Genomic DNA, 25,539 nt, shown 5'->3' on the forward strand with positions numbered 1-25,539 from the left:
TTATCTTATTTAATAGGTATAATATAATATCATTACTAAGTAAGGTAAGATAATACGAGGTAGGTATCAAATCAAAGTAATAAATGTCGAAGATTCCCTCGTTCTGATCGAATCAATTCATCATCATCATCATCATCATCTACTAGCAAACAATAGTGGGCTCACTACTAAGCATGGGTTCTCTTTTAAGAATGATAAGGATCTGGTCTACCACGCTGGCCGCCAAATGTGGGTTGGCAAGCTTTAGTCATCTTTGAAAACTGTTCAACTTCATAGCTGATTTTGTTATGGTGTAAATAAGTAGGTCTGCTCAATAAGTAAGTAAGTACACTTGCCATTATTATCTAACAAGAATATTTTGACTTAAATATTTTTATAATTATTTTCAAGAAACGCTAGAAGGACGTAGGTAGTTATATAATACTAAACGATGCCCGCGACTTAGTCCGCGTGGATTTAGGTTTTTAAAAATCCTGTGGGAACTTCAATTTTCCTTCCCCGGGATGCAAGCTATCCCTGTACCAAATTTCGTCAAAATCGGTTGAACGGTAGAGCCATGAAAAGCTAGCAGACAGACAGTCAGACAGACAGACAGACACACTTTCGCATTTATAATAATAGTATGGATGTAGGTGTTTCCGGTGTAATTCTGTTTTAATTTTAATTTATAAAATACTAGATGATGCCCGCGACTTCGTCCGCGTCGATTTAGGTTTTTTAAAAATCCCGTGGGAACTCTTTAATTTTCCGGGATTAAAAGTAGCCTATGTCTTACCCGGGATGTAAGCTAACTCTGTACCAAATTTCATCAAAAACGGTTGAACTGTTGGGTCGTGAAAAGAAGTTATAAATACATACACTAACGCCATCTATTGCTAAATAGATTAGTATGGCGTCACTCGCGCCATCTGTTGTCGAGTAGTACAAGTATTCGGTACAAGGCATTTGTTATAAAGTTTCGCTAACTAAAAATAAATAAATTTTAATAATTAATTTTTGATTTACTTATTCCGGGTGATATTAAATACTACGTTATCTATAAAAAAAGCTTTTCAAGGAAAGATTGATAGATAGTACATTTATAATCTGTTGAAAAAGTGACATGTGGATTGTGGACACATGTCATTTGTCAAAATCTATTGTCTATGATTCGTGACTTGACATTTGTTTATCAAATCAATACGCAATAAATTCGTCAACAAAGCGTAAATTAATGGGTATTTTGTTAGTCTTAAAAGCGAGAAGATCGAAAGAGGACTTTAAAAATTAAATTGCGAGTGTTAACAATGACAAACACACTTGCTGTTTGTCTCCTCTCCCTAACATTTTTGTGTTCCGCAGGTGCGTAACTACTGTTTTTTTAAATTAATGAAATTAGTCATTACAACATTGCTAATTTCATTGTTGTATTTTGTCCTTGTAACAATGCATTTTCATTTCGTGTGGTAATATGCGAATTTATTGTCTGCCTACTTGAACTCGTAAATAGATTTTGTTCTGTTGTAGCCAGTAGTTGCTACCACCACATTCTTTGGCTTCGATTTTCTCTTGTTTTTGTTAGTCTTGCAGGAATTTCTAAAGACGTTTTTTTATTAAGTATAACAAAATTTATACATCATTAAATAAGTAAACTGTACAAAAAGAAAACAAATTTATTTTGTAAAGTTATATGAGGGTAGTGTGTATCTTTGATCTGGTGGGAGACTGGCTATGACTATTTTCCAATCCAACCGGCAAATCCGTACCGCCAAGAGATTTTGCGTTCCGAAACCAATTAAGGCTATGGATTTAATTAAACTGCCATTATTTCCTTCCCAGGTTAGCCCACTTGCATCTATCTCTAACTGTTGTTGAATTTTTTTTAATTTATCCAAATTAGTTAAATAAGCAGGCTGTAAAAAGGTAACAAATAGACAGACAGACTAACTTTTACATTTATAGTAATTGTGGATTTTGATTTAGAACAGTAAATCCGTCCCCCCACACAGCCCCGGTGCGAGATAGCGCCGGTGACGTCCGGGTGTGCAGGGTGTCCTCCCGCCTCATATGCTGATTGCCATCTCGACCGGTCACATTGCTGGGTGATGCCTGCAACTTTATCCTTATGGCTTTAGGTTTATTATCACCCAGTGGGAATTCTCTGTTTTAATAGGATAAAAAGAATCTGAACTTTGTCACAATCAGTTCAGCTGTTTAGCTGTGAAAAGGCACAACAGAACAGATAGACTGGACTCAGGATGGACAGAGGAGCATTGTGCTTCCAAACAGATGTTACTGTACTGTCAATATTAAGTAAATATTCATTTAGTAAAGAAGTGAATTGTGAATCATATGTACAGCAGCGTTATTATTGATATCACATTTCCTGTGATCAGCGCAAAGTGGAAACAGAAGGGGATCATATTACTGTGAATAATGCTTTCCCATTTACTGTTTCAATATTTTGATTTGTAATTTTCATTCTATTGTTAATTTGATTTACTAGTAATTTATGTTACACATTTCAGCAATTGATAATCATTAATCATTTTTTAACTCTTTAATTCATTTCCTGTTTAATCAAGACATCAGTTTTTTCTGGATGAATGTCAGAAAAAACAGATGTCTTAAGCAAGAAATGAATTAAGAGAGTTAAAAGATGATTAATGATTATTATCAATTGTTAAATCTTTTAGTACTTACTAATGAACTAAATAAAGGTAATTAACCTTTAGATCATCATATTATAAGTCTTTAAATACCTAAATACTACCCATATGAGTTATTCTTCTAAAAATAAACGAGTTTTGAAGAAATACCTAGTCATTTTTATCTTAAGTAAATTGTACAAAGGTCATAAGGTCTTTGTAGATATTGCTCGCATTAATTATTACGAGTGATCAATAAATACATTTCTTTGTTGTCTCTAGTCAATCTAGGTTACTCCTGAACACTTTGTTTTAATGTAGTGTATCAGCATTAGCAGAATTCAATTCCATATTGAACCTAACTATATAAACCAATAGAAGCTGGATTTTTACGAAATATCTGTTTAACGAACGTTTTTGACGAAATTTAATATATATAATTTCCAGAAATAGCTGGAAAAAAGTAGCCTATGGCCTTCCCTGGGCTACTTTTTGTCCTGGAAAATCAAAGAGTTCTTATGGGATTCTTAATCCACTTGGACGAACTCGCGAGCGTCATCTCTTTAGAGCAGAGATAGCTTGCATCCTGGAGAGGTGGGCAAATGAGGCTAGTTTTATCCCAATCAAATAAGTGGGTGGATTGTGAAGTGTAACAGACTGACAGACAGACACACTTCAGATTTATAATATTAGATATTATTATGTATTAGATTATTATTATCTAAGTATGGATTATACCGGAATGTTCATAACTGAATCATGCAAAATTAAGTGAGTAAAGTAAGAGTGTGAATCTTACTGCATCCCGAGACTGAACTAAAAAGTAAAAGTAAAAATTGTACGTTATCAAGAGTGTTGTTTGCAAAGTCTGGTCATTATATTAAACTGTAGGTACTTTAGACATAAATAATTATGGGGCCTTTTCTTACATACAAGGTTATTGGCTCGTCATATGATATGCTGATAAAGAAACCTAATGAGCAACAGGCTATAATACTTACATTGTATATTTACTTGGTTCCATTTATTATTATTTATCTATGTTTGTGTTGTTCCATTACTATACCTACTTGTAAGATTTGTATGGGACAGAGGACTACTACAATTTTTTTAAGACATTACAAATCTTACCTCACAACAGTTAGGGAACTTGTAACAAAACGTTAAGGCTTCGACGTCACTGGCAAGCGTCAAATGTTTCTATATTTGACTCTAGGTAGCCTATGAATCGCCTATTTTTCTTTGATTCCACGTCACGCATAGCCTAATATTTCACATTGTCGATTCAGGATCAAACCGAGAGTTCACTCACTCTAGTTCACTCCGATGCCGGTATAACCATATTCACTTATATATTTTAGGACAACATAAAGTTCAAAACTAAAACCTGACTACTGAATCCATACTAATATTATAAATGCGAAAGTGTGTCTGTCTGTCTGTCTGCTAGCCTTTCACGGCCCATCTGTTCAACCGATTTTGATGAAATTTGGTACAGAGTTACCTTATATCCTGGGGAAGGACATAGGCTTCTTTTCATCCCGGAAAATTGATGAGTTCCCACGGGATTTTTAACCTAAATCCACGCGTACGAAGTCGTGGGCATCAGCTAGTATATAATAAAATTGTGTTTCTATCATTTGGTACATTTTAATATTGTAATAAAATTATTATAGATATTTATGTACTCAGAACTTGCTCCTTTTTCATTTGAAAATACTTGAACTTTATAGCAAAAAAATAAAATTCGGAGGCACCCACTTTTATGGATGTAACATACATCCGTCGTATCGACTTTGTTCCTTTAAATGTGACCCAAAGGTTATATTTTTAAAGAGACAAATCCCTCAGACCATCATAATGAATCCATTGGCATATCATCCATCAAAATCTATCTAATAAATAGGTATTTTTAATATGAACCTATGTATTTTGTTCACAGGTTTGTCCACAGCAAGACAAGCCCCGCAGGAATGTGCGAAAGGACCTAAATATTGGTGCCAAAGCTTGAAGTATGTTGTTTCCTGTAATTATTCATTTATTCAATAATGTTAAATCTTAATAGTATAGTAATTATGACCTTCATAACCTTAATAATCTCGGATTTCAGTATGTTATGATAATGAAAATATTAAATAAAAGTACCTAAATCTAAATATATAAAAGGAAAAGCTGACTGACTGACTGACTGATCTATCAACGCACAGCTCAAACTACTGGACGGATTGGGCTGAAATTTGGCATGCAGATAGCTATTATGACGTAGACATCCGCTAAGAAAGAATTTTTGAAAATTCAACCCCTAAGGGTGTGAAATAGGGGTTTGAAATTTGTGTAGTCCACGCTGACGAAGTCGCGGGCATAAGCTAGTTCACTAATAAAATGAGGATGATAATACTAATAAATGATAATACTTATTTTGGAATACATCAGCCAATCACTCTTATCTAATCACTACCCAATACTTCTATACTTAATATTATAAAGAGGTAATGTCTGTAAGTTTGTTTGTAGGGGGTAATCTTTGGAACTACTGAACCGATTTTAAATATTCTTTCACTAGTCGAAAGCCACATTATTCCTGAGTGACATAGGCTATATTTTATTTTAAAAAAAATTTGAGATATCTTCGAAAATTGCAATAAAGTAAAAATGTCGTCTCATCTGTAAGCTTCCATGGCGTGCGCTGCCTAAATAGTTAAAGTTACACGAAAACAATGTTCGGTGCAATTGTTCCTCTTAAACAGCTCTAAAAAAAGTCCGGTATAGTATATATCTATCTTTTACGGTAGACTAACAATAACCATTTTTATCGTTTTGAAATGTGGTCTAAAACAAATCTTTTCTTTCGAAGGTGTGCAATGTGAGAAGCTTGTTCTACATTGTTTACGATACATGATAGCGCTAAATATATGTAATAATTATGTACCTACCTAATGAGCTAACATATAATCAATATCTTACAAGTTACGAGCTGTTGAATGTTGTTAATTTAAACAAAACATAACGGCTTCTCAGTAAATAACAGTTGGACCGATCGAATTGAATAACCTTCCTTATTTATGTAATGATTCACAGCACGTTAGTTATATGAATCACGAATGAATCAACGCGGGTGCACGGCAGACTGCGCCCAACGGTGAACTTAAGAGGGGTGTAGTTGTAGTGCGCTCCAAACAAACGGAGTTTGGCTCTAAACTAATAACTCTAGAATACTAACCAATCAAACTCAATGCAATTTTGTACAGTACACGGCCGAAAGTAATGTACATCGGCCTTTTGAATGACATTTCGGCTTTGTAGAGCGTTGTCTCTATCACTCATACCTACATAGGAAACCTGCATGCCTGAGAGTTCTCAAATGTTCAATATGTTCTCATAGGTGTGTGAAGTCTACCAATCAGCACATGGCCACCGTGGTAGACTATGGCCAAAACCCTCCTCTCTGAGAGGAGACCCGTGCTCTGTAGTGGGAACTCTTTGATTGTCCGGGATTAAAGTAGCCTATTTCACTCCAGGTCTTTATCTATACCCAATACCCATTACCCATGCAAAACATCACGTCAATCCGTTGCACCGTTGCGACGTGATTGAAGGACAAACCAAAAACAAACACTTTCGCATTTATAATAAGGGTACTGATTATGTATAACAAATGAATCACCGTAGGAGCGCAGCAGCATGCGGCGCGGTGGGGCACTGCATCGGCACGGTGTGGGAGCAGCAGAGCGATGACGTCACGCACAACGAGGTCTCCGACAAGTTCGTGCAGCTCTTCCGGGAGCTCAAGGACGTCAAGGAGATGATCAATGATGTAAGTCTCTACATAGTATAAAATAAAGTCGCTTCCAGCTGTCTGTATGTATGTATGAACGCGTAGATCTTTTAAACTACGCAACGGATTTTAATGCGGTTTTCACCAGTAGATAGAGTGATTCAAGAGGAAGGTTTTTAGGTATAGTTTAATATTGGCTTGTGTTAATTTGTTGAAATATGACGATATTTGAACAAAATGTCGGAAGCGCTCTCCTCACTGCAGCCTCACTGACACCACATTAGTATCTACATTGCAGGATTGCACCCATGCGAAGCCGGGGCGGGTCGCTAGTATTCTATAAACAAATCCAATCAAATCATTTATTCAAACTGACTATTCAACACTTTTTGATTGTCAATTATTGTGGAATTTGTAAGATAATGATGTAGGTATAAGTCCCGCAAATTGCTATTGCGCTGGAACCATGTCTCTTTAACATCGAAATGACGTCATTTTGACGTCAGCCGAAATAAAAATATACCATCAGCTCGAAACTTCAGTCTAGTGCTGACGTCACTAAAATGGCGGCCACGCGCATTAGCAATTTTAAGTACCTTGCTACCTTACTTTCACATAACTTGAACTTTAGGTTTAGGTTAGGTTTAGAGCGAGTCCAGATTACAAAGTTGATTAATTAACTAAGAAACTAGCAAGGCCGTGCCGCCAAGTAGTTTAGCGTTCCGGTACGATGCCATGTACGAACCAAAGGGATATGGGTTTGATAAAAACTGCCATACGGCATACATACCCCTTCCAGGTTAGCCTGCTTCCATCTTAGAGTTACCACCAGGTGAGATTGCAGTCAAGGGCTAACTTGTATATTAAAAAAAATTATAGCTCGTGAGTCAATAAGCCCTCGACGGTCGCAATAATTTTGTTCTATAAATGTACTCTAAAAATAATGTATTCTAGGGGACTTTCAAGAGAAATACGCAACGCGAAAGCAAAGTGACAACCCTACTTTAAAGTTAAATAAAATGTAAAAACCCCAGTTTAAAAACTATTTCCCCTTCAGGAATACCTGGAATCGCGGATCATCTCACGATGCCACGACATCTCGTCCAACGCCATCTATCGGATGTGCAAGGACAACGCGGCAGACCTCGGCCAGTACTTCAGCCACGTGCTGAAGTCGGACACCACGCCAGAGACCATGTGCCGGATCATGGGCATGTGCAATAACGACAAGTTGGACAGTCTGCTCAGTGTGAGTTTCCCCTTAAATCTAACTTCAAGCAAATCCCCGATTTAATTACCTATTACTACTACCGGACTCCGGCCTATCCGCACGCGATTTGTGGTGTGGGTAACAATAGTGCTGAGGTCCGAGCAATGCCCTATAGTATATAGTAGTTTAAAAAAATCAATGTTTCCAAAACTCATACTATACAATTTTTGTTCACAGAAAAAGAAGACCGAAGAACCCACCAAGCATAAACGTAAGGTTTATTTTATTTATTTCAACTGAAAAGATTTAAGTCCTAATTTTATTTTAGCTGTAATTCAATGTCACAATGAATGTGATTTTAACCGACTTCCAAAAAGGAGGCGGTTCTCAATTCGGCCCATTTTTTTCAATGTATGTTCAGCGATTTTTTCGAGGTTTCTGGACCGATTAGATTTGAAATTAAATAAAAATATCAGTTTTAGTTTTATAATGGTGTCTAAAATATTTTCAAGATTTCTCCCTTAGCAAAACCACCCTGTTAGTGCACATATTTTACAGTTTACGCTTATTTAATCATGCAGATCAAGGACTAAAATATGCATAAATCGTGTGTAGGTAAAGACCTACTAAAAGTACTTGGCATAGTTTTCCAAATCGCTTAGCTTATTCGGACAGAGCCCTTTGTTGAAAGGATGTATCTAACTTGTTTATTTTGTTGTAGCCATGATGTTGGGCGCCAGCAAATGTACCTGGGGACCTTCGTACTGGTGCAGTAACTTCAGGTAATTTATGTTTTCACCAAAGATATTATAAAACTCAGATAAGCGAAGCCTTTTTTAAAGTGAAGATAATTTCGTGCGCTTGCGTGTGTGAGACACGCACGTAGCGGTGCAGACTACATGGATACTGGCGCGGTGTTTACGCACCTTTGGGTAAAAAGACACCTACGGGCATGCCTCAAATTAGTTACCTAATTAGCTAGAATAAGCTAGTCTCTATATATAAAAATGAATCGCTAAATGTGTTGCTAATCGCAAATCTCGAGAACAGCTGAACCGATTTCGCTAATTCTTTTTTAGGGTTCCGCACTTACCTCAAAAGGAAAAACGGAACCCTTGTAGGATCACTTTGTTGTCTGTCTGTCTGTCAAGAAACCTACAGGGTACTTCCCGTTGACCTAGAATCATGAAATTTGGCAGGGAGGTAGATCTTATAGCTGACATTTGGGGAAAAATCTGAAAACCGTGAATTTAGGGTTAGATCACACAAAAAAATTTAGATGGTGGTCATGAACTAATAATTAGTATTCTCAACTTTCTAAGTGAGATAACTATATCAAGTGGGGTATGATAAGAAAGGTCTTCACCTGTACGTTCTAAAACAGATTTTTATTTATTTTTATGCATCATAGTTTTTGAATTATCGTGCAAAATGTCGAAAAAATACGACTGTAGTACGGAACCCTCATTGCACGAGCCTGACTCGCACTTGGCCGGTTTTTTATAATATTCCTTGAATTACGAGGATGGTTCTTACGGAGAGAAAAATTTAAAAAAAGCCTGAAAAAGAATTTACTGTTGGCGTTAGGAAGTTCGCCGGGTCAGCTAGTTAGTCATATTTTTGCGATTATGCACTCCGACCCGGCCCGCCTGGTGTACACTAATTCTTAACATAGTGTAAATAATCCCAATGTACTTGACATTGGGATTACGTCCTATCTAATTGTTTGCGGATGTGTAATATTATCTCTTCTTCCTTCCTCTAAAAAAGCTGTTTTACTTGTATGTATTGTATGATAGTAAACTTTGATTTTATTAAATTATATTATAATCAACTAGATGATGCCCGCGACTTCGTCCGCGTGGATTTCTTCGGTGGAATTCTTTGATTTTCCGAGATAAAAAATAGCCTATGTCCTTTCTCGGGATGCAAGCTATATCTGTACCAAATTTCGTCAAAATCGGTTGAACGGATGGGCCGTGAAAGGCTAGGCAGACAAACAGACAGACAGACACACTTTCGCATTTATTAAGTAGTATGGATTTATTTTCCTGTAAGTTGAATAAAACAATTTAGTAGTTGGGAAAAATGAGGGAAAAATATTACTTAAAGGCTACTAAGTATATTAAGGGCTTCAAAGATAGACCTAAAAGTTAAAACACGAGAAAAACATCTTTAATTTGTTTTTATTGGGTCGACAAGCAGGTTTCTTTTCCAGTGCCTTTATGTTCGACGTTTTTTAGTTTTTCAAGTGAATTAGAAAAAGCTTGCTCGTCTGAATAAGGGGGACTCAGTTTTCATTTATCAATCCATACTAATATTATAAATGCGAAAGTGTGTCTGTCCGTCTGTCTGTCTGTCTGCTAACTTTTCACGGCCCATCCGTTTAACCGATTTTGATAAAATTTGGTACAGAGATAGCTTGCATCCCGGGGAAGGACATAGCTGCTACTTTTGATCCCGGAAAATTAAAGAGTTCCCACGGGATTTTTAAATATCAAATCCACGCGGACGTAGTCGCGGGCATCATCTAGTTTTCAAACTCAAACTCAAATTATTTATTTAGAATTGGTAAAATTTTACGCTTCCTGATTGTCATAGATTTTTATTTGTAAGATGATATGATATAGTGGTGATAATTAATACGTACTTAAAACTAAAGCTACGAGGGTTCGAAACGCGCCCAGGTCTGAGAAGAGCCCACAACAAACTCAGTATTTTGTATAATTATTTACGTAAAATATAAATAATTTCAATTTTAGTAGATTTTTACTGAGCCGCAATTGAAATCACTTGGAATGGAAGCTCTTGTTAGCTTCCATAAACTATTGCAAGTCATGATACTTTGTAACAATGTTGGCATTAATGCTCGCTTGTAATCTGTCACTGATGAAACATCCTCTTATTTTAACCGCAACTGCGTCAAATGCCATTAGTCATGGTATAATCTATATCTAAATATATAAAAGAAAAAGGTGACTGACTGAACAATCATGATTTTTTATATTTCTAGCCTCATAAACTACCAATATACAAAAAAATCACTTCATTTTATTACTGCAGTTCAAGACCCTATTATCTACATAACTTTTTAAATTTTATAAACTACTAGCTGACACGCCCCGGCTTCGCTCGTGTGGAGTTTAGATAATTGAGGGACAAGAACTCCGTAAGAACCATCCTAGTACTTCAAGGAATATTATTAAAAAAGAATTAGCGAAATCGGTTCAGCGGTTCTCGAGATTTGCGATGAGCAACACATTTAGTAATTCATTTTTATATTATAGACTACTATCCCAGCTTCGCCGGGGTGGTATTTCCCTAAATCATTTTCTAGACTATTTGCTTTATATTACTAATTACTATCATTAATTAGTTCCATAGATTGCATAGGTACAAGATATTAAAGAAAAACTGACTGACCGACAGAGCAACTTAGAGCTCAAACCAGGTCTAGAAACTGAAAATTTTGCTTGTGTGCCACAGCAAAGCCGAGGCGCGGGTTTGCAGTGTTAAATAAGATTAAAATCACAAGTATGTTAATTACAGTACTAGTCGAGAATGCAAAGCAACGCACCACTGCGTGCAAAAGGCGTGGCCCAACATGAAGGTGCCCAAAGATGACGACGGCATCTGCAAGATCTGCAAGGACATGGTGACGCAGGCGCGCGACCAGCTGCAGAGCAACGAGACGCAGGTAACAGCGGCACTGGCACAGCACAGGATACTTAAAAAAAAGAAAATTAACCGTGGCCCTTGACTAACATTCCCCTTTCTTCTCCAATTAAGCGTGAAGCTTGTGCTAGGAGTAGGTACGACAATAGTGCAACGGGTGGGGTTTGAACAGGCGCACTTTCGAATTTCAGTCCGCACCTTTAACCGTTGAGCTATTGAGGTTAAACTATTACCTTAAACCGCTGAGCTATTGAGACTACGAGACTACGTTGTCTAGTGTGGGCCAAAATGGCGCCCTCCATAGGATATATTGCTGAGTGTGGACTGTGGACCAAGAAGCCAGGATATGTTAGCACAGACAAACCGACAAACTTACAGACAGCCAAAAATTATGAAAAAAATATTTTGCTTTTGGTAATGTGTTAATGTGTAAGCTGTGATAGCCTAGTGGTTAGGACGTCCGCCTTCTAATCGGAGGTCGGGGGTTCGATCCCGGGCACGCACCTCTAACTTTTCGGAGCTATGTGCGTTTTAATTAATTAAATGTCACTTGATTTAACGGTGAAGGAAAACATCGTGAGGAAACCTGCATGCTTGAGCGTTATGCATACTGTTCTTAAAGGTGTGTGAAGTCTACCAATCCGCACATGGCCAGCGTGGTTGGCCAAAACCCTTCTCACTCTGAGAGGAGACCCGTGCTCTGTTGTGGGCCGGCGATGGGTCATGATGATGAATGTGTAAATTATACCAGATATGATGAGCTCAAGAAAGGCAGACACTTATTTACTTACTAGCTTATTTACTATACAAATTTCAAACCCCTATTTTACCCCCTTAGGGGGGCTGTATTTTTAAAAATCCTTTCAGCGGATGTCTACGTCATAATAGCTATCTGCATGCCAAATTTCAGCCCGATCCGTCCAGTAGCTTGAGCTGTGCGTTGATAGATCAGTCAGTCACCTTTTCCTTTTATATATTTGGAGCGCCTATAATTAATTTATGTGTACAAATAATAATTTTACAAATACATAACAATTAACAACTATATGATAAATCATATGCTTACTGAGATATCATTAATAATGTTTTTAATAAGTCCCACGAGTCTTGTTCTTACAATATAAGGCGTTGACCGATAACAGTGTCCGACCTAAAGATGTACCTACCCATTTTTTTATTATTTGGCACCAACAACTTCCATACATGTAAGACAATAAAATATTCAAATACACTAACAGTACGGTTGTCAATTACAGGTGAAAATAAATAATAATATTAATATAAGATGCAAGCTTATTACGGTTTCTAGTTAGCCTATTGTATAGAGTAGACTGTAGATCACCAATTTTCTTGTAACTAAGAATTAAAGTTTACAAAACTGTGGCTTTTTTGAATAATTATCTGTTAATATTCAATCTACTACCGTTATGGTTGTTTATAGGTATCAAGCCATCCTCTATTCAGCCATGTAGCCATCATCCTTCTATTACCTTACAGGAAGAACTGAAAGAGGTGTTCGAAGGCAGCTGCAAGCTGATACCTATCAAGTTGGTGAAGAAGGAATGCATCAAGGTCGCAGACGACTTCGTTCCCGAGCTGGTGGAGACCCTGGCCTCGCAGATGAATCCCGACGCTGTGTGTTCGGTGGCTGGGCTGTGTAACAACGCACATATTGACAAACTCATTGAGGAATATGTAAGTTTTTTCTATGATTAGAATAGAATAATTTTTTATCCAACTATGAGAGAGTATAAATTCACAGTCAAATCATTTATTCGAGGTAGGTAGGTTTTATGTTTTTTATTTGGAAGTACCTGATGTCCGCGACTTCGTCCGTGTGGAATTAGGTTTTTAAAAATCCCGTTTTTTTATTTTTAAAAAACTTTGATTTTCCGGGATAAAAAGTAGCCTATTTCAGTCTCCAGGTCTTTATTTATACAAACCAAGGACAAACCAATAAACCAACAAACAAAAACACATTCGTATTTATAATAAGGGTACTGATAAGCTTTTGTAGACTTCATCCGTGGTACATAATATTTTACTTTTGAATAACATAGCTTTATAATGGTGAAAGAATTATTAAAATGGGTTCAGTAGTTTCAGACTTTATCGATTACAAACATACAAATGTTTCCTCTTTATAATATTAGTATAGATTATAGAAAATGAAACAATTGGGTATTTTCCTACTTTTGAATTTGATAAATTGAATTCATGATAGGATAGGATAAAAAATAATGACGTACGCTGAAAAAAATATAAAAATCTAACAAAGATTTACAAAGTTACAGTCATTTTAATTTTGAAGTGGGAGGGTCTACTATCCCTTTCTCGCAAAACGAAAATTTGTATGAAACCGCACGAAGATACTATGGCATTAGTAAGCTGTGACGTCAAAATGCTATGTCGCTATCTCTGTCTAATCAGAAATATTTAAATGCTTATAACTTTTTTGTTATTTGATCGATTTAATTAGTTTTTTCAGTTTACGTCATTTCTTTCGTCATATTTTTATCCTAGTTTTTTTTTTATTTTTATTTTTTATTTATCACAACAATGTCGGTTTACAGTTTAGTGTCGGGAACCCTGAAGTAAGTTTGATAAACCTGTGTCTCAGGGTCCCCGCTCCTCCTCCTCAGTCTCAAACATAATAGTTGTGTTAACAAAAACTATAAATACTTAAGTCTAAACAATTAGCATGCAGTGTGTCGTGCGTGTATGTGTATGTGTTTGTGTGTGTGTGTGTGTGTGTTTGAGTGTGTGTGAGTGTGTGTTCTGTGTGTTTCCTATGTTGTTGATTTGATATAGCTTTAATTATTTATTTAAATTTAAATTTGAAATTTTAGTATATTTTCCGTATCAATATAGTTTAGATTATTTAGAAAACTAGTTACTGTTTGTTTGCATTTAAAGAGTTGCATGTCGTATATGTTTAAGGTTCTATTTAATTTGTTATATAAGTAGGTTGAAAGATTTTTATATTGTCTGCCAGCAAAGTGGGTCCTATTACTTGAAACAGTGTTGATGACTGCGTGGTTACGTCTTCTACCTTGGAGTGATCTATTATATTCAGTAGTGCGGTGAACCCGAGCTATAGTTTGTAAGATGTATAGTTGTCTAATGGTTAATAATTTGGCTGTTGTATAGAGACTATGTGTTGGGTACCGGAATGGTCTGAAATACATTACTTTTAATAGGGATCTTTGTGCTCTCTCTAGGTGAATGAGTTGGGTCTTACATGCACTACCCCAGGCAGGAATACAGTACATTAAATTTGATTGTCCCAGTGCGATATATATAGTTTTTAATAGTTCAGGTGGTACAACATGGCGTAGTTTTTTAAAGATCCATATAAGATTTCTGGTTCTCTTTATCAGACTGTCTATTTGTTTATACCAGTTTAGATGTTGATCAATTATCACTCCTAAATATTTGTACTCTGTTACTTTTTCAATGTTCGGGCAGTCACATATGTCTCCTTGTTGATAATCACAAGCATGGCATTTTATAATGAAATTGTCAGACGGTTGAGCTGGTTTTCTAATCGAAAAGGTCATAAATTTGGTTTTCGATACATTTAGTGTCAACACATTGTTGTTTAGTTTATAATAAAGTAATAAAAAATTGGAGTCAAATACCCAATTCTGTTCCAGGATGAGATACTCAAACTGCGTGAGAATTGTACGAACTGCCGCAGAACGGTTGGCATCGCGAGGAAGAGGTTCGAAGCAACTCAATACGATGATTTCCTTTACGGACTACTCAATGTAAGGAAACAACTCAGACATATAAATTGTTTTACTCTATTCACGGAAAGAAGTTAGTATAACGCCCTCTCTGTTACGTAATCTTATACAAATGATAGAGCCGAAAATCTCAGTGGACGTTAACCATTTTGAGACACCAACCAGTCACAAACTCAACTGTGTTTTCTAGTTGAATTTCGAATGTTTTTGAAAACATTTTCGGAATTGAATTTCGAATATTTTTGAGAACATGTTTGGTAACTCAAAATGGTTAACGCCCACAGAGATTGTTGACTCTGTCATTTGTATGGGATTACGTTACAGAGAGAGCACTTTACTAACTTTACCGTGGATACAGTATAGTGTAGTAGCTCCTAAAAACTTGGTACAATAGTTATATTTGTTTTTCTTCCCAGGTGTGCCAAAACGTAGGTTCCCTCTCCGACTCCTGTTCGATGCTCGTCTTTAAGTACTACGAGAACATTCTAGAAGCCGTGAGGATGGACTTCACCCCTGACTCCGTCTGTCATCTCAGCGGACAGTGCGCCTACAAGTACCACTCGCACGATCTCTACACCTTCCCTGATGAAACTAAGGACTTGAAGGCTTCAGAGTAAGTAGTTTTGTTGTTTTATTTATTATTAAGTACTTTGAGCGCATTCTAGAAGCCATCAGGAAGGACTTCACTACTGTTAGAAGTAATGACGAAAATGTAAGGGTTCTTTGATTTACTGTGGTCTGTGGACCCTAAAAGTTGTGTGATGTAGGTAGGTATTGAATTTCCTAGTTACGATTTTACAAGTATATATTACTAGATGAAGCCCGCAACTTCGTCCATGTGAATTTTGGTGTTTAGAAACTTTGGTTTTCCAGGATTAAAAGTAGCCTATGTCCTTCCCTTTTTATTTTCCGTTATTTGGCTGTACCTTTTTGTTTTGTAATATCTGCACTGTTTACCCATATTCGCAATAAAGAAATTTGAATTTGAATTTGAATTTCCCGGGATGCAAGCTACTTCTATACCAATTTTCGTCAAAATCGGTTAAACGAATAAGCCCTGAAAAGCTAGTGGACAGACAGATACCATTTCGTAGTTATAGTACTAGCTTATGCTCGCGACTTCGTCCGCGTGGACTACACAAATTTCAAACCCCTGTTTCACCCCCTTAGGGGTTGAATTTTCAAGGATCCTTGCATAGCGGATGCCTGCGTCATAATAGCTATCTGCATACAAAACAGCCCAATCCGTATAGTTTAAGCTGTGCGTTGATAGATCAGTCAGTTAGTCGGTCGGTCAGTCACCTTTTCCTTTTATATATTTAGATTAGTAGAATGCGTAAACTTTGAAAAAGGACTCATTGTATTTGCATGTGTGAATTATTACGCTACTAGACGATGCCCGCGACTTCGTCCGCGTGGATTTAGGTTTTTAAAAATCCCGTAGGAACTCTTCAATTTTCCGGAATAAAAAGTAGCCTATGTCCTTCCCCGGGATGTAAGCTCACTCTGTACCAAATTTCATCAAAATCGGTTGAACTGTTGGGCCGTGAAAAGTTAGCAGACAGACAGACAGACAGACACACTTTCGCATTTATAATATTAGTATGGATTTAGTACGGCAAACCGTACTTTTGACATTACAAAATTACAATTGATACATAGAGCAAATATGGTAAATCCTTTACGCACTACCTTATATGGATTTTATTTTTTGTAGCGATATCCCGTGCGAGTTTTGCGAACAAGTGATCAAGCATTTACGTGACACGCTGGTCGCTAACACATCAGAGGTTGAATTCCACAAAGTTCTTACAGGTAAGACTTATATTATTATTTCATTTTTCATACAATAGGTATGACCTTTCTTTAGTTGTAAGTTGCTGTATACCTACTTAACCATGTTACTCAAAAGTTTGTAATTTTTGTTATATTAATTTTTAATGTTAGGTTATTTATTTATATAATTTCGTTTTTACTCTCATTTTTGTATTTCGTGTTTGTGCTAAAAATATATTCAAAAAAAGCAAAAAAAAAGGCAACTTAATTAAGTGATGTGATCAATTCGAATATATCGATGTATGAGTGATTTTCGATGTGAGTGTGAGTGTGAATGGGGGTGGGCAGGAGACCACAAATATCTCAATTATTGGCGCGTGATAACGCCTCTGGCTCTAGGCAGCCATACTGTTTCTTAAAGGTATAGCTGTACGAGTTATTAAGATTCTAAAATTTCTAACAAAGGTCTCTGCAAACAAACCGGCAGCTTCAAGTCGGAGTGTCTACAACTAGTGGAAGAATACCACTCAACGATTTACTACTTCCTCGTGTCGGAACTGAAGCCGGCCGAGCTTTGCGGCTACATCGGCATCTGCACCGACAAGCCCCGCGTGCCCATCGCGCCGCTGCTGCCGCGAGAGCTGGCCGTGAGGGCTTTCACCACCTCGCCGAAACTCATTGGGAAAGACGAGGCCAACAGTTATAATAAGGTTAGTCACACTAATATCATACATCAATAAAGGCGAAAGTTTGTGTGTGCGTGCGTGTGTGTGTGTGTGTGTGTGTGTGTGTGTGTGTGTGTGTGTGTGTGTGTGTGTGCGTGCGTGCGTGCGTGCGTGCGTGCTTGTGAGAGTGTGTGTGAGTGAGTGTGTGTTTATGTATGTGTTACTCATTCACCCAAAAACTGCTGGACGGATTGGCTCAAATTTGGAATGGAGATAGAATACCTTGGATTTAACACATAGCCTACTTTTTATTCTTCTAAAATCAATACTTCATTAATAAGTATGTCATCCTCGTGGATTTATTTTTAAAAATCCCGCGTGATTTTATGATTTTCCAGGATAAAAAGTAGCCCTATGTCCATGATGCAAGCTATCTCTGTACCTTTTGTCAAAATCAATTAAACGAATTGGCCATGAAAAAGTAACAGAGAGACAGGCACACTTACACATTTATAATATTAGTGTGGATGTTGGTGTCTATATATATAAAAGGAAAAGGTGACTGACTGACTGACTGACTGAATGACTGAATGACTGACTGACTGATCTATCAACGTACTGCTCAAACTACTGGACGGATCGGGCTGAAATTTGGCATGCAGATAGCTATTATGACGTAGGCATCCGCTAAGAAAGGATTTTTGAAAATTCAACTCCTAAGGGGGTGAAATATGGTTTTGAAATTTTGTAGTCCACGCGGACGAAGTCGCGAGCATAAGCTAGTGTTAAATAATAATAATAAATGTTTTTATAGATTTTAACTTAGGTTTTTATTTCATGCAGGCTACGCAGGGAACTAAAAAGCAGGAGAACGTACAAATTGTCGGCGTAGAAAAGTCTACAATTCCCCCACCCCTGCCTATAGAGAGGATGTTCATAGCGCAGCCGCAACAGAACGGCTGGTGCTCCTTCTGCCAGTACTTCCTGCACTACATACAAGTGGAGCTGAGCCGCGACGACACTGAGGTATTGGGGGTTCGATCCCGGCCACGATACCTCTAACTTTTTGGAGTTATGTGTTTTTTAAGCAATTAAATATCACTTGCTATATTTAACGGGGAAGGAAAAGATCGTGAGGAAACCTGCATGCCCGAGCGTTCATCATGTTCTTCATGTTCTTAAAGTTCATGTTTCAATCATGTTCTTAAAGATGTGCCAATTCGCACTGGATCAGCGTAGCGGACTATGGCTTAAACCCTTCTCTTTCTGAGAGGAGACCCGTGCTCAGTGATGGGTTAATCATAATGATGAATCAAAAGTTGAAATTCTCAATTTCATTCACTCAACCGATGTCTGAACAATCGGCGGTTGACAATGATGGTGAAGATGATGATGAACCGATAGACCTCCATTGCTGGACATAGGTCTCATGTAGGGATTTCTGCACGCCACGGTCTTGCGCCGCCTGAATTCAGCGGCTACCTGCGACTCGTCTGATGTTATTTGTCCACTTACTAAGGGGGTCTTCCAACGCTGCGCTTTCCGCTAGGTCGCCATTCTTGTACCTTGGGACTCCAACTTTCGGTTTAGAAAAAAATTGGTTAATAGGGATGATGATGATGTCAAATCAGCGACTTTCAAAACACTCGCTTAGTAAGGGAGCTTGTATGAAATTCATAGATGTGACGTCATAAACATTTGACGTACTTTTTAGTTAAATTGATAATTCAAAATAGTAAGGAAACATAAAACTAACAGCGAACGTGGATTTTACAAGTTTTGGAAGACTTTGGAGAATTTGGGATTTCAATTTATTTTTGACAAAAGGCATCATCCCAATTAATTTTAAAATGAGTATTATTTAATTGTTTAGGAGGCAATAACCAAGATAGTGGAAGGCGCTTGCGATGTGCTTCCCAAAGAGCTGGACGACGAGTGCAGACAGTTCGTGACGCAGTACGGGCCGGCCGTCATCGCGCTGCTGGTACACGAGGTCGATCCTTCCAGCGTAAGTTAATATATAATTGTTTATGTTTTATGTGACGTTTTGTTGGTCTCAACGACAGAGACAACGCTCTACGAAACCGCTCTCTTTCTAAAGGTCGATGTACAATATTTCCTGCCTGGTACTGTACTGTTTAAATGGTACAGCAGTAAATTTTAAGTCGCTTTTTTTTTGTAGGTCTGCCCGGACATCGGCCTGTGCCCCAAGGCGCAGGCGGTGCACGATGTATCGATCAACTCGGGCAAGTCCAACTGCCCGCTGTGCCTGTTCGCCGTCGAGCAGCTCGAGACCGTGCTCAAGAACAACCGCAGCGAGGTAGGACTATACTTTCACAGACAGATTGTTAAATGACTAATACTCCCCTTTCCCCTCCAACTAAGCGTCAAGCTTGTGCTAGGAGTAGGTACGACAATAGTGCAACGGGCAGGGTTTGAACCGTCGACCTTTCGGTTTCCAGACCACTCCTTTACCCGTTGAGCTATTGAGGCTCTAATCTAATATTAAAACTGGGCCACAGTAAAAGCAGTAATCGAGGCCCACTATTGGTCACGAATCTCCTCTCAGAATGAGAAGGGTCCAGTATTGCACGCTGGCAAAATGTTCCGCATATCTTTAAGAACATCATGGAAAACTATCAGTCATACAGCTTTTCGCAAGATGTTTACCTTCACCATAAGAAAAAGTGATATTTAATTGGTTAAAATGCATTTAAAAAAATCTGAGTTTGCTACTCAGATTTTTTTGCCGCTCAGGGTTGCACCCCGGATTCCTCGAATAGGACGTCTTAAGCACTAGGCTTTTGCCCTTCAAAGGGAGATGGTGGACTGTCTTCCTCCATGCATCTTCATTCTTAATGGTGAGTGACGTAATCTTTCTGCAGCTGCGCGTCTTCACGATTTTACCCCATCTTGATTCATCCGCAACATTTGCAGAACTATGTAGTCAAATATGCCAAGTATAGTGCTGATTTGATCGAATCTTGGCCTTTTCTTTCCACTCTGCTCGAAACCAACAGTTCCTCAAGGTTGTCAGGGTTTCTATACGTAATTTTTCCGAAATATACCAAGGATCGCCCTATGTATGTGGTTGATAACCTGGTGGAAAATTTTTAATTGCCTTAGAATGGAAGCGTTCTGCGCTAGTCCTAAAAACAGAAAGATATTTTAAGTATTTTTTTCCAGCACCACATTTCAAAAGCGTTTTTTTATTTTTATTCAGATACAAATTATCCCTTGACTGCAATCTCACCTGGTGGTAAGTGACGATGAGTCTAAGATGGAAACGGGCTAACCTGGAAGGGGTATGACACTTTTTAATAAACCCATGACCCCACCAGTACCGCATTAATACATTACAATACTTTAAAGCTACTCAATTTGTTTTATTCAATAACTAGCTGATGCTCGTGACTTCGTCCGCGTGGAATTAGGTTTTTAAAAATCCCGTGGTAACCCTTTGACTTTCCGGGATAAAATGTAGCCTATGTCACTTTCCAGGTCTTTACCCATGCAAAAAATCACGTCAATCCGTTGCATCGTTGCGACGTGATTGAAGGATAAACCAACAAACCAACAAACAAACACACTTTCGAATTTATAACAAGGGTACTGATAAGTTGTTTTAACGGATTTGCTCCCTCAATCCAGGAAAACATTCGCCACGCGCTCGACGGCCTTTGCAGCCACCTGTCCGCCAAGCTGCGCACAGAATGCGTCGACTTCGTTGACACGTACACCAATCAGCTCATCGAGATGTTAATCGCTGATCTGAACGCGCAAGAAATTTGCGTCTACCTCAAATTGTGTACGGATGATACCAAACATACTGATCCGATGAAGGTTGCGCAGTCGGCGATTGATAAGTTCCACGAGAAGCCAGCGCTGAGGGGCGATAGGAACAACAGGAGGCGGCCGATGCTGCCCAAGCATATGTTGGAGACGTCCGCTGGAGGAGATATCGGTAAGTCCAATGTGAAAAAGTTACCAGATGTCTATCAAAAGAAATTTGCTGTATTGAATTTATTTTCGACAGTTTTATGCCTGTCCATTAGACCAAATGTTCTATGAAACTATTCATTGCTTGGTCCTGTTGGACGCGCCAAGTTGCGTACAATAGTCTTGGACTTGGACTACTAGTACGCGAAATCTAAGACGACATACAATTATGGGTGATTTTTTTTCGTGTTTTGTATGCAATAATGTTCTATCTATCTATCTAACCTTTATTGTAATTCCATGAGATTTACTTTAGTAAACCTCGCATTTAGTGAATTGAACCGTTTCCGATCGCCTCAGAAACGAACGAGATCCCAGACCACACTCGGAACGGGCGTCCGGTGAACGTGAAGTCGCCGAAGACCGTGTGTGTAGTGTGCGAGTTTGTGCTCAAGGAGATCGACGACCAGATCACGGACAAGCATAATGACGTAAGCGTTTATTCTCTTTCACTGCATAATGGAAACTGTTGGTTTGGTTGGATGGTTGGATGGTTTGGCTTTTCCAAACAAGTTTTTTTTTGTAATGCGAATTTTTGTCTCTGCCTATTCCTTGATGGCAAGAGCAATCGCTTGTAATGTAACAGGTCGGATTCTTCAATGTTTTGTGCCCATTTCAAGTTGATAAGTTGGCTGTCCAGCGTGGAAATGCAGTCAGTATTCTTGGCACCATTCCACGCGGGCATGATTTGTATAGTAATGAGATAAGCTAGCTTTAAGTTTTATTGTAATATTTTCTTTAAAAAACAAAAAAATAAAGTTGATAGCGAACTTAAGCCTCGTACTCGATGATTGTATATAAAAAAAAACGGGCCGAATTGAGAACCACTTCCTTTTTGGAACTCGGTTAAAAAGAAGTATAAACTACTGCATTTAGGTCACATATTTTGCAGAGCGTTATCTCTTCTACTGTTGACAAACCATTCTAATAGTTAATGCGTCTTGTATCTTTTGTCTTACTCATCAGCGAGCACGCAATTTATGAGCCATAGAATATCAACGTCACAAATATACAGTTTGATATCATTGCTCGTCCTGCTGTAAAAAAGATATGCACTTGACCGTTTTGTTTTTTCTGTCACAGGAGGAAATCAAGAAGGTAGTCCACGGAATCTGCAAGAGCATGCCTAAATCGGTCCGTCCAGAATGCGATCAGTTCGTGGAGAAATACGCCGACCTGGTCATCAGCCTGTTGGCCCAGGAGCTCAACCCTGACGAGGTTTGCCGCGAACTGAAGCTGTGTGACTCCACGGCTTTCAGCACATTTAGAGGTAACCATTTTTTTTTAATTTTTAAATTAATATTCTTTACATTACATTTAGCTAGGTCATGACACCTCTAGTCAGGGCACAAGATTTAAAAGGAATCAGGAATCATTGATTTTCACCATTAAATTTTGAGTAACCGACATAGGTCAACAGATTGCGATGCTGAAGAGGCAATAGGCAGGGCACATAGTTCGTAAAACCGATAGACATTGGGGTCCCAAGGTGCTGGAATGGCGACCTCGCACCGGAAGACGCAGTGTTGGAAGACCACCCACTAGGTGGACGGACGACGTCAGACGAGTCGCAGGGAGCCGCTGGATTCAGGCGGCGAAAGACCGTGGCGTGTAGAAGTCCCTACAAGAGACATATGTCCAGCAGTGGACGTCTATCGGTTTATTATGATGATGATGATGATGATGATTCATTTTTGTCTAAACCTCTACGACGGTGGCTAGTTACCAGCCAACCGGTAGAGCCGTGCTGCCAAGCGCATCAGCGTTCCGGTGCGATGCTGCGTAGAAACCGACCAGAGGTATGGCCCTTAATGAATCTGCTATACCCTTTCCAGGTTAGCCCGCTACCCTCTTAGACTGCATCTTCACTTACCACCAGGTGAGATCACAGTCAAGGGCTAACTTGTATAGGAATTAAAAAAAACCTTTTTCGACTACAAGTATCATCATTATCCGATAGACGTTCACCGCGAGACATATTATGTAGGTCTCTTGTAGGCAGTTCCACGCGCCAGTTTTGCGCTGCCTGAATTTCAGCAGCTCCCTGCGACTCGTGTGTCTGTTCACATAGGGAGGGTCTTCCAATACTTTCGCAGATATGTTGTATGGCTATAGAACCACGAGACACTGCGGTGCGTTCCATTTGAAATAAAGAAAGAAAGAAAGAAAAAGTGTTTATTTGGTGCCACAGAATGTACAAACAAAAAAATAAAATAATCACTCAAAATAAGATGCGTAGTGTGTGGTACCAAAATGGACTCCACTCAGCATTTGCTGAGCCTATGGCGGGAATGTAGGCACAGCGCTGGTCTTCCGTGGAGCCAGAAGTTTGACGTGGATTGTTTCAAGTTTTTGATGATGTCTTGTTGTTAACAGAAGAGATCCTGGACTGCGCGGTGTGCGAGACCGTGGTGATGGCCGTGAAGAAGGTGCTCGCCAACGACAAGGTGGACCGCAACATCGTGCATGTCGTGGAGAAGGCCTGTAGTGCGTTGCCAGCCAAGTACTACGATAGGGTGAGATTTATACTGTACTTACTGCGGGCCGGAACATACAACTGTGTTACGGAATGATAAGAATTCACAATGCAAAAACTTGCGATGCGATGGGGTTTTAAATCGTTTAAGGATCGCAGCAGTCATTATCGTTTTGTAGTCGTTTGCGACTGCCAAGATCCGGAGTCTTATTATATATAATCCCTAAGGCATTGCAAAGAACCCGATCATTTAATTCTTCACGATTTCTATCAATTGTAAACAAAATTAGTCGCCAGCCGTCGAGAGACCCGTCGCTTGCCACTGAGAGGTATCGTAAGCGGGTGCTTAGGATACCTCTCAGTGGCCAGTTAGTTTACGTGAAAAGTAAAACTCATGGTTATGATTTACGGCCTTATTCCTTGACTAAATTATAAAGGGGACCGTTGGTGCAAAATTTTAGCTTTTTAAGTCCAAAGGCTTGGAGCTGGGCATTGATGACAGAGTCAGGACTTTCCTTTTTATTGTTATTTTCGTATTTTCTTCAGTGTCACACAATGATGGAGATATACGGGGAGAGTGTCATACACCTGATCGAGACGATGGGCAGTAAGGGCGTATGTCAGAAGATAGGCCTGTGTTCCAGCAGCGATGCGGCCTTCGTGCGCATGTACAAGGGACACGGACGTAACTAGTGGTGAGTGTTGTCACTGTGACTGGTGACACGTGTCATACGATGATGGGGGTGTATGGGGAGAGTGTCATACACCTGATCGAGACGATGGGCAGCAAGGGCGTGTGTCAGAAGATAAGCCTCGAAGAAATATCCAAGGGCCCTACATCCGTAAATTGACAGTTACAGTGTAAAAATTTCAATCACCTCTGATTGGCTGATACTCACTCAAATACATTGTTGCAGCAAGAATACCATAAATTCAGCCATTTGTACGATTGTAAATTATCACAATACTTATTGTAAATTTGACTAAGCTGCATCGATCATTAGATTGACGCCGCTATTCCGAATTGCTGGATATTATTCCTTTTGCTCTGCGACGTGTCATTTTACCAGCATTATTGACCAGCTTTAATCGGTTTGTTTATAATATCTCAGTTTTATGATGAAAGGTTTTTCAGAAAATAAGTTCATTTACATAAACTGTTAGAAAAGTTATTTTTGTTTTCTTTTTCAGGTACATTTTTATGTCTGCAGATTGGATGAAGCAGTTAACGTAATCTCTATTTACTTAAGTCATGATATTTTTTTACCAAATGTTTGTTGTAGTTTTCATTTCATTTTCAAAGCATTAATTAGTTTAAGTTGACTCTCGCATAAGCATATTCCTTACGATTTTTCGCCCCTGCTATTCTAAATGATTTTCACTTAAATTTTGATTACGTCTTAGTAAGTTTAGTCCAAATTATCAATTTCGTACGTAACGATAATGCTAACTATTCATAATTTTATATTCCGCTCATGTTTTTACACGTTAGCCTGTGATAAATAAATCTTTTGTAACTAATTATTGTATGCTAATAAATTGGGAGAGAAAAGATCAGTGTTTTATTTTTAATAATCCTTAAGCAAG

At 38.5% G+C, this 25,539-nt stretch overlaps 1 protein-coding gene across 1 annotated transcript; it reads left to right on the forward strand.

Annotated features, from left to right (window-relative positions):
• The first annotated feature begins 1,155 nt into the window (after positions 1–1,155).
• Positions 1,156–25,504, forward strand: Sap-r (prosaposin). Its single transcript, XM_034971422.2, has 21 exons — positions 1,156–1,341; positions 4,570–4,639; positions 6,297–6,441; positions 7,460–7,651; positions 7,850–7,883; positions 8,334–8,394; positions 11,162–11,309; positions 12,785–12,982; positions 14,944–15,057; positions 15,453–15,649; positions 16,754–16,851; positions 17,278–17,522; positions 18,321–18,503; positions 19,351–19,485; positions 19,660–19,797; positions 21,129–21,441; positions 21,777–21,907; positions 22,560–22,746; positions 23,853–23,992; positions 24,499–24,647; positions 25,144–25,504. Exons 1-20 carry the CDS (start codon positions 1,287–1,289, stop codon positions 24,643–24,645), a joined length of 2,931 nt encoding a protein of 976 aa, XP_034827313.1. The 5' UTR covers positions 1,156–1,286; the 3' UTR covers positions 24,646–24,647; positions 25,144–25,504.
• Positions 25,505–25,539: the final 35 nt, after the last annotated feature.

Source organism: Maniola hyperantus, chromosome 8, assembly GCF_902806685.2.
Source record: "Maniola hyperantus chromosome 8, iAphHyp1.2, whole genome shotgun sequence".
NCBI lineage: Eukaryota > Metazoa > Arthropoda > Insecta > Lepidoptera > Nymphalidae > Maniola > Maniola hyperantus.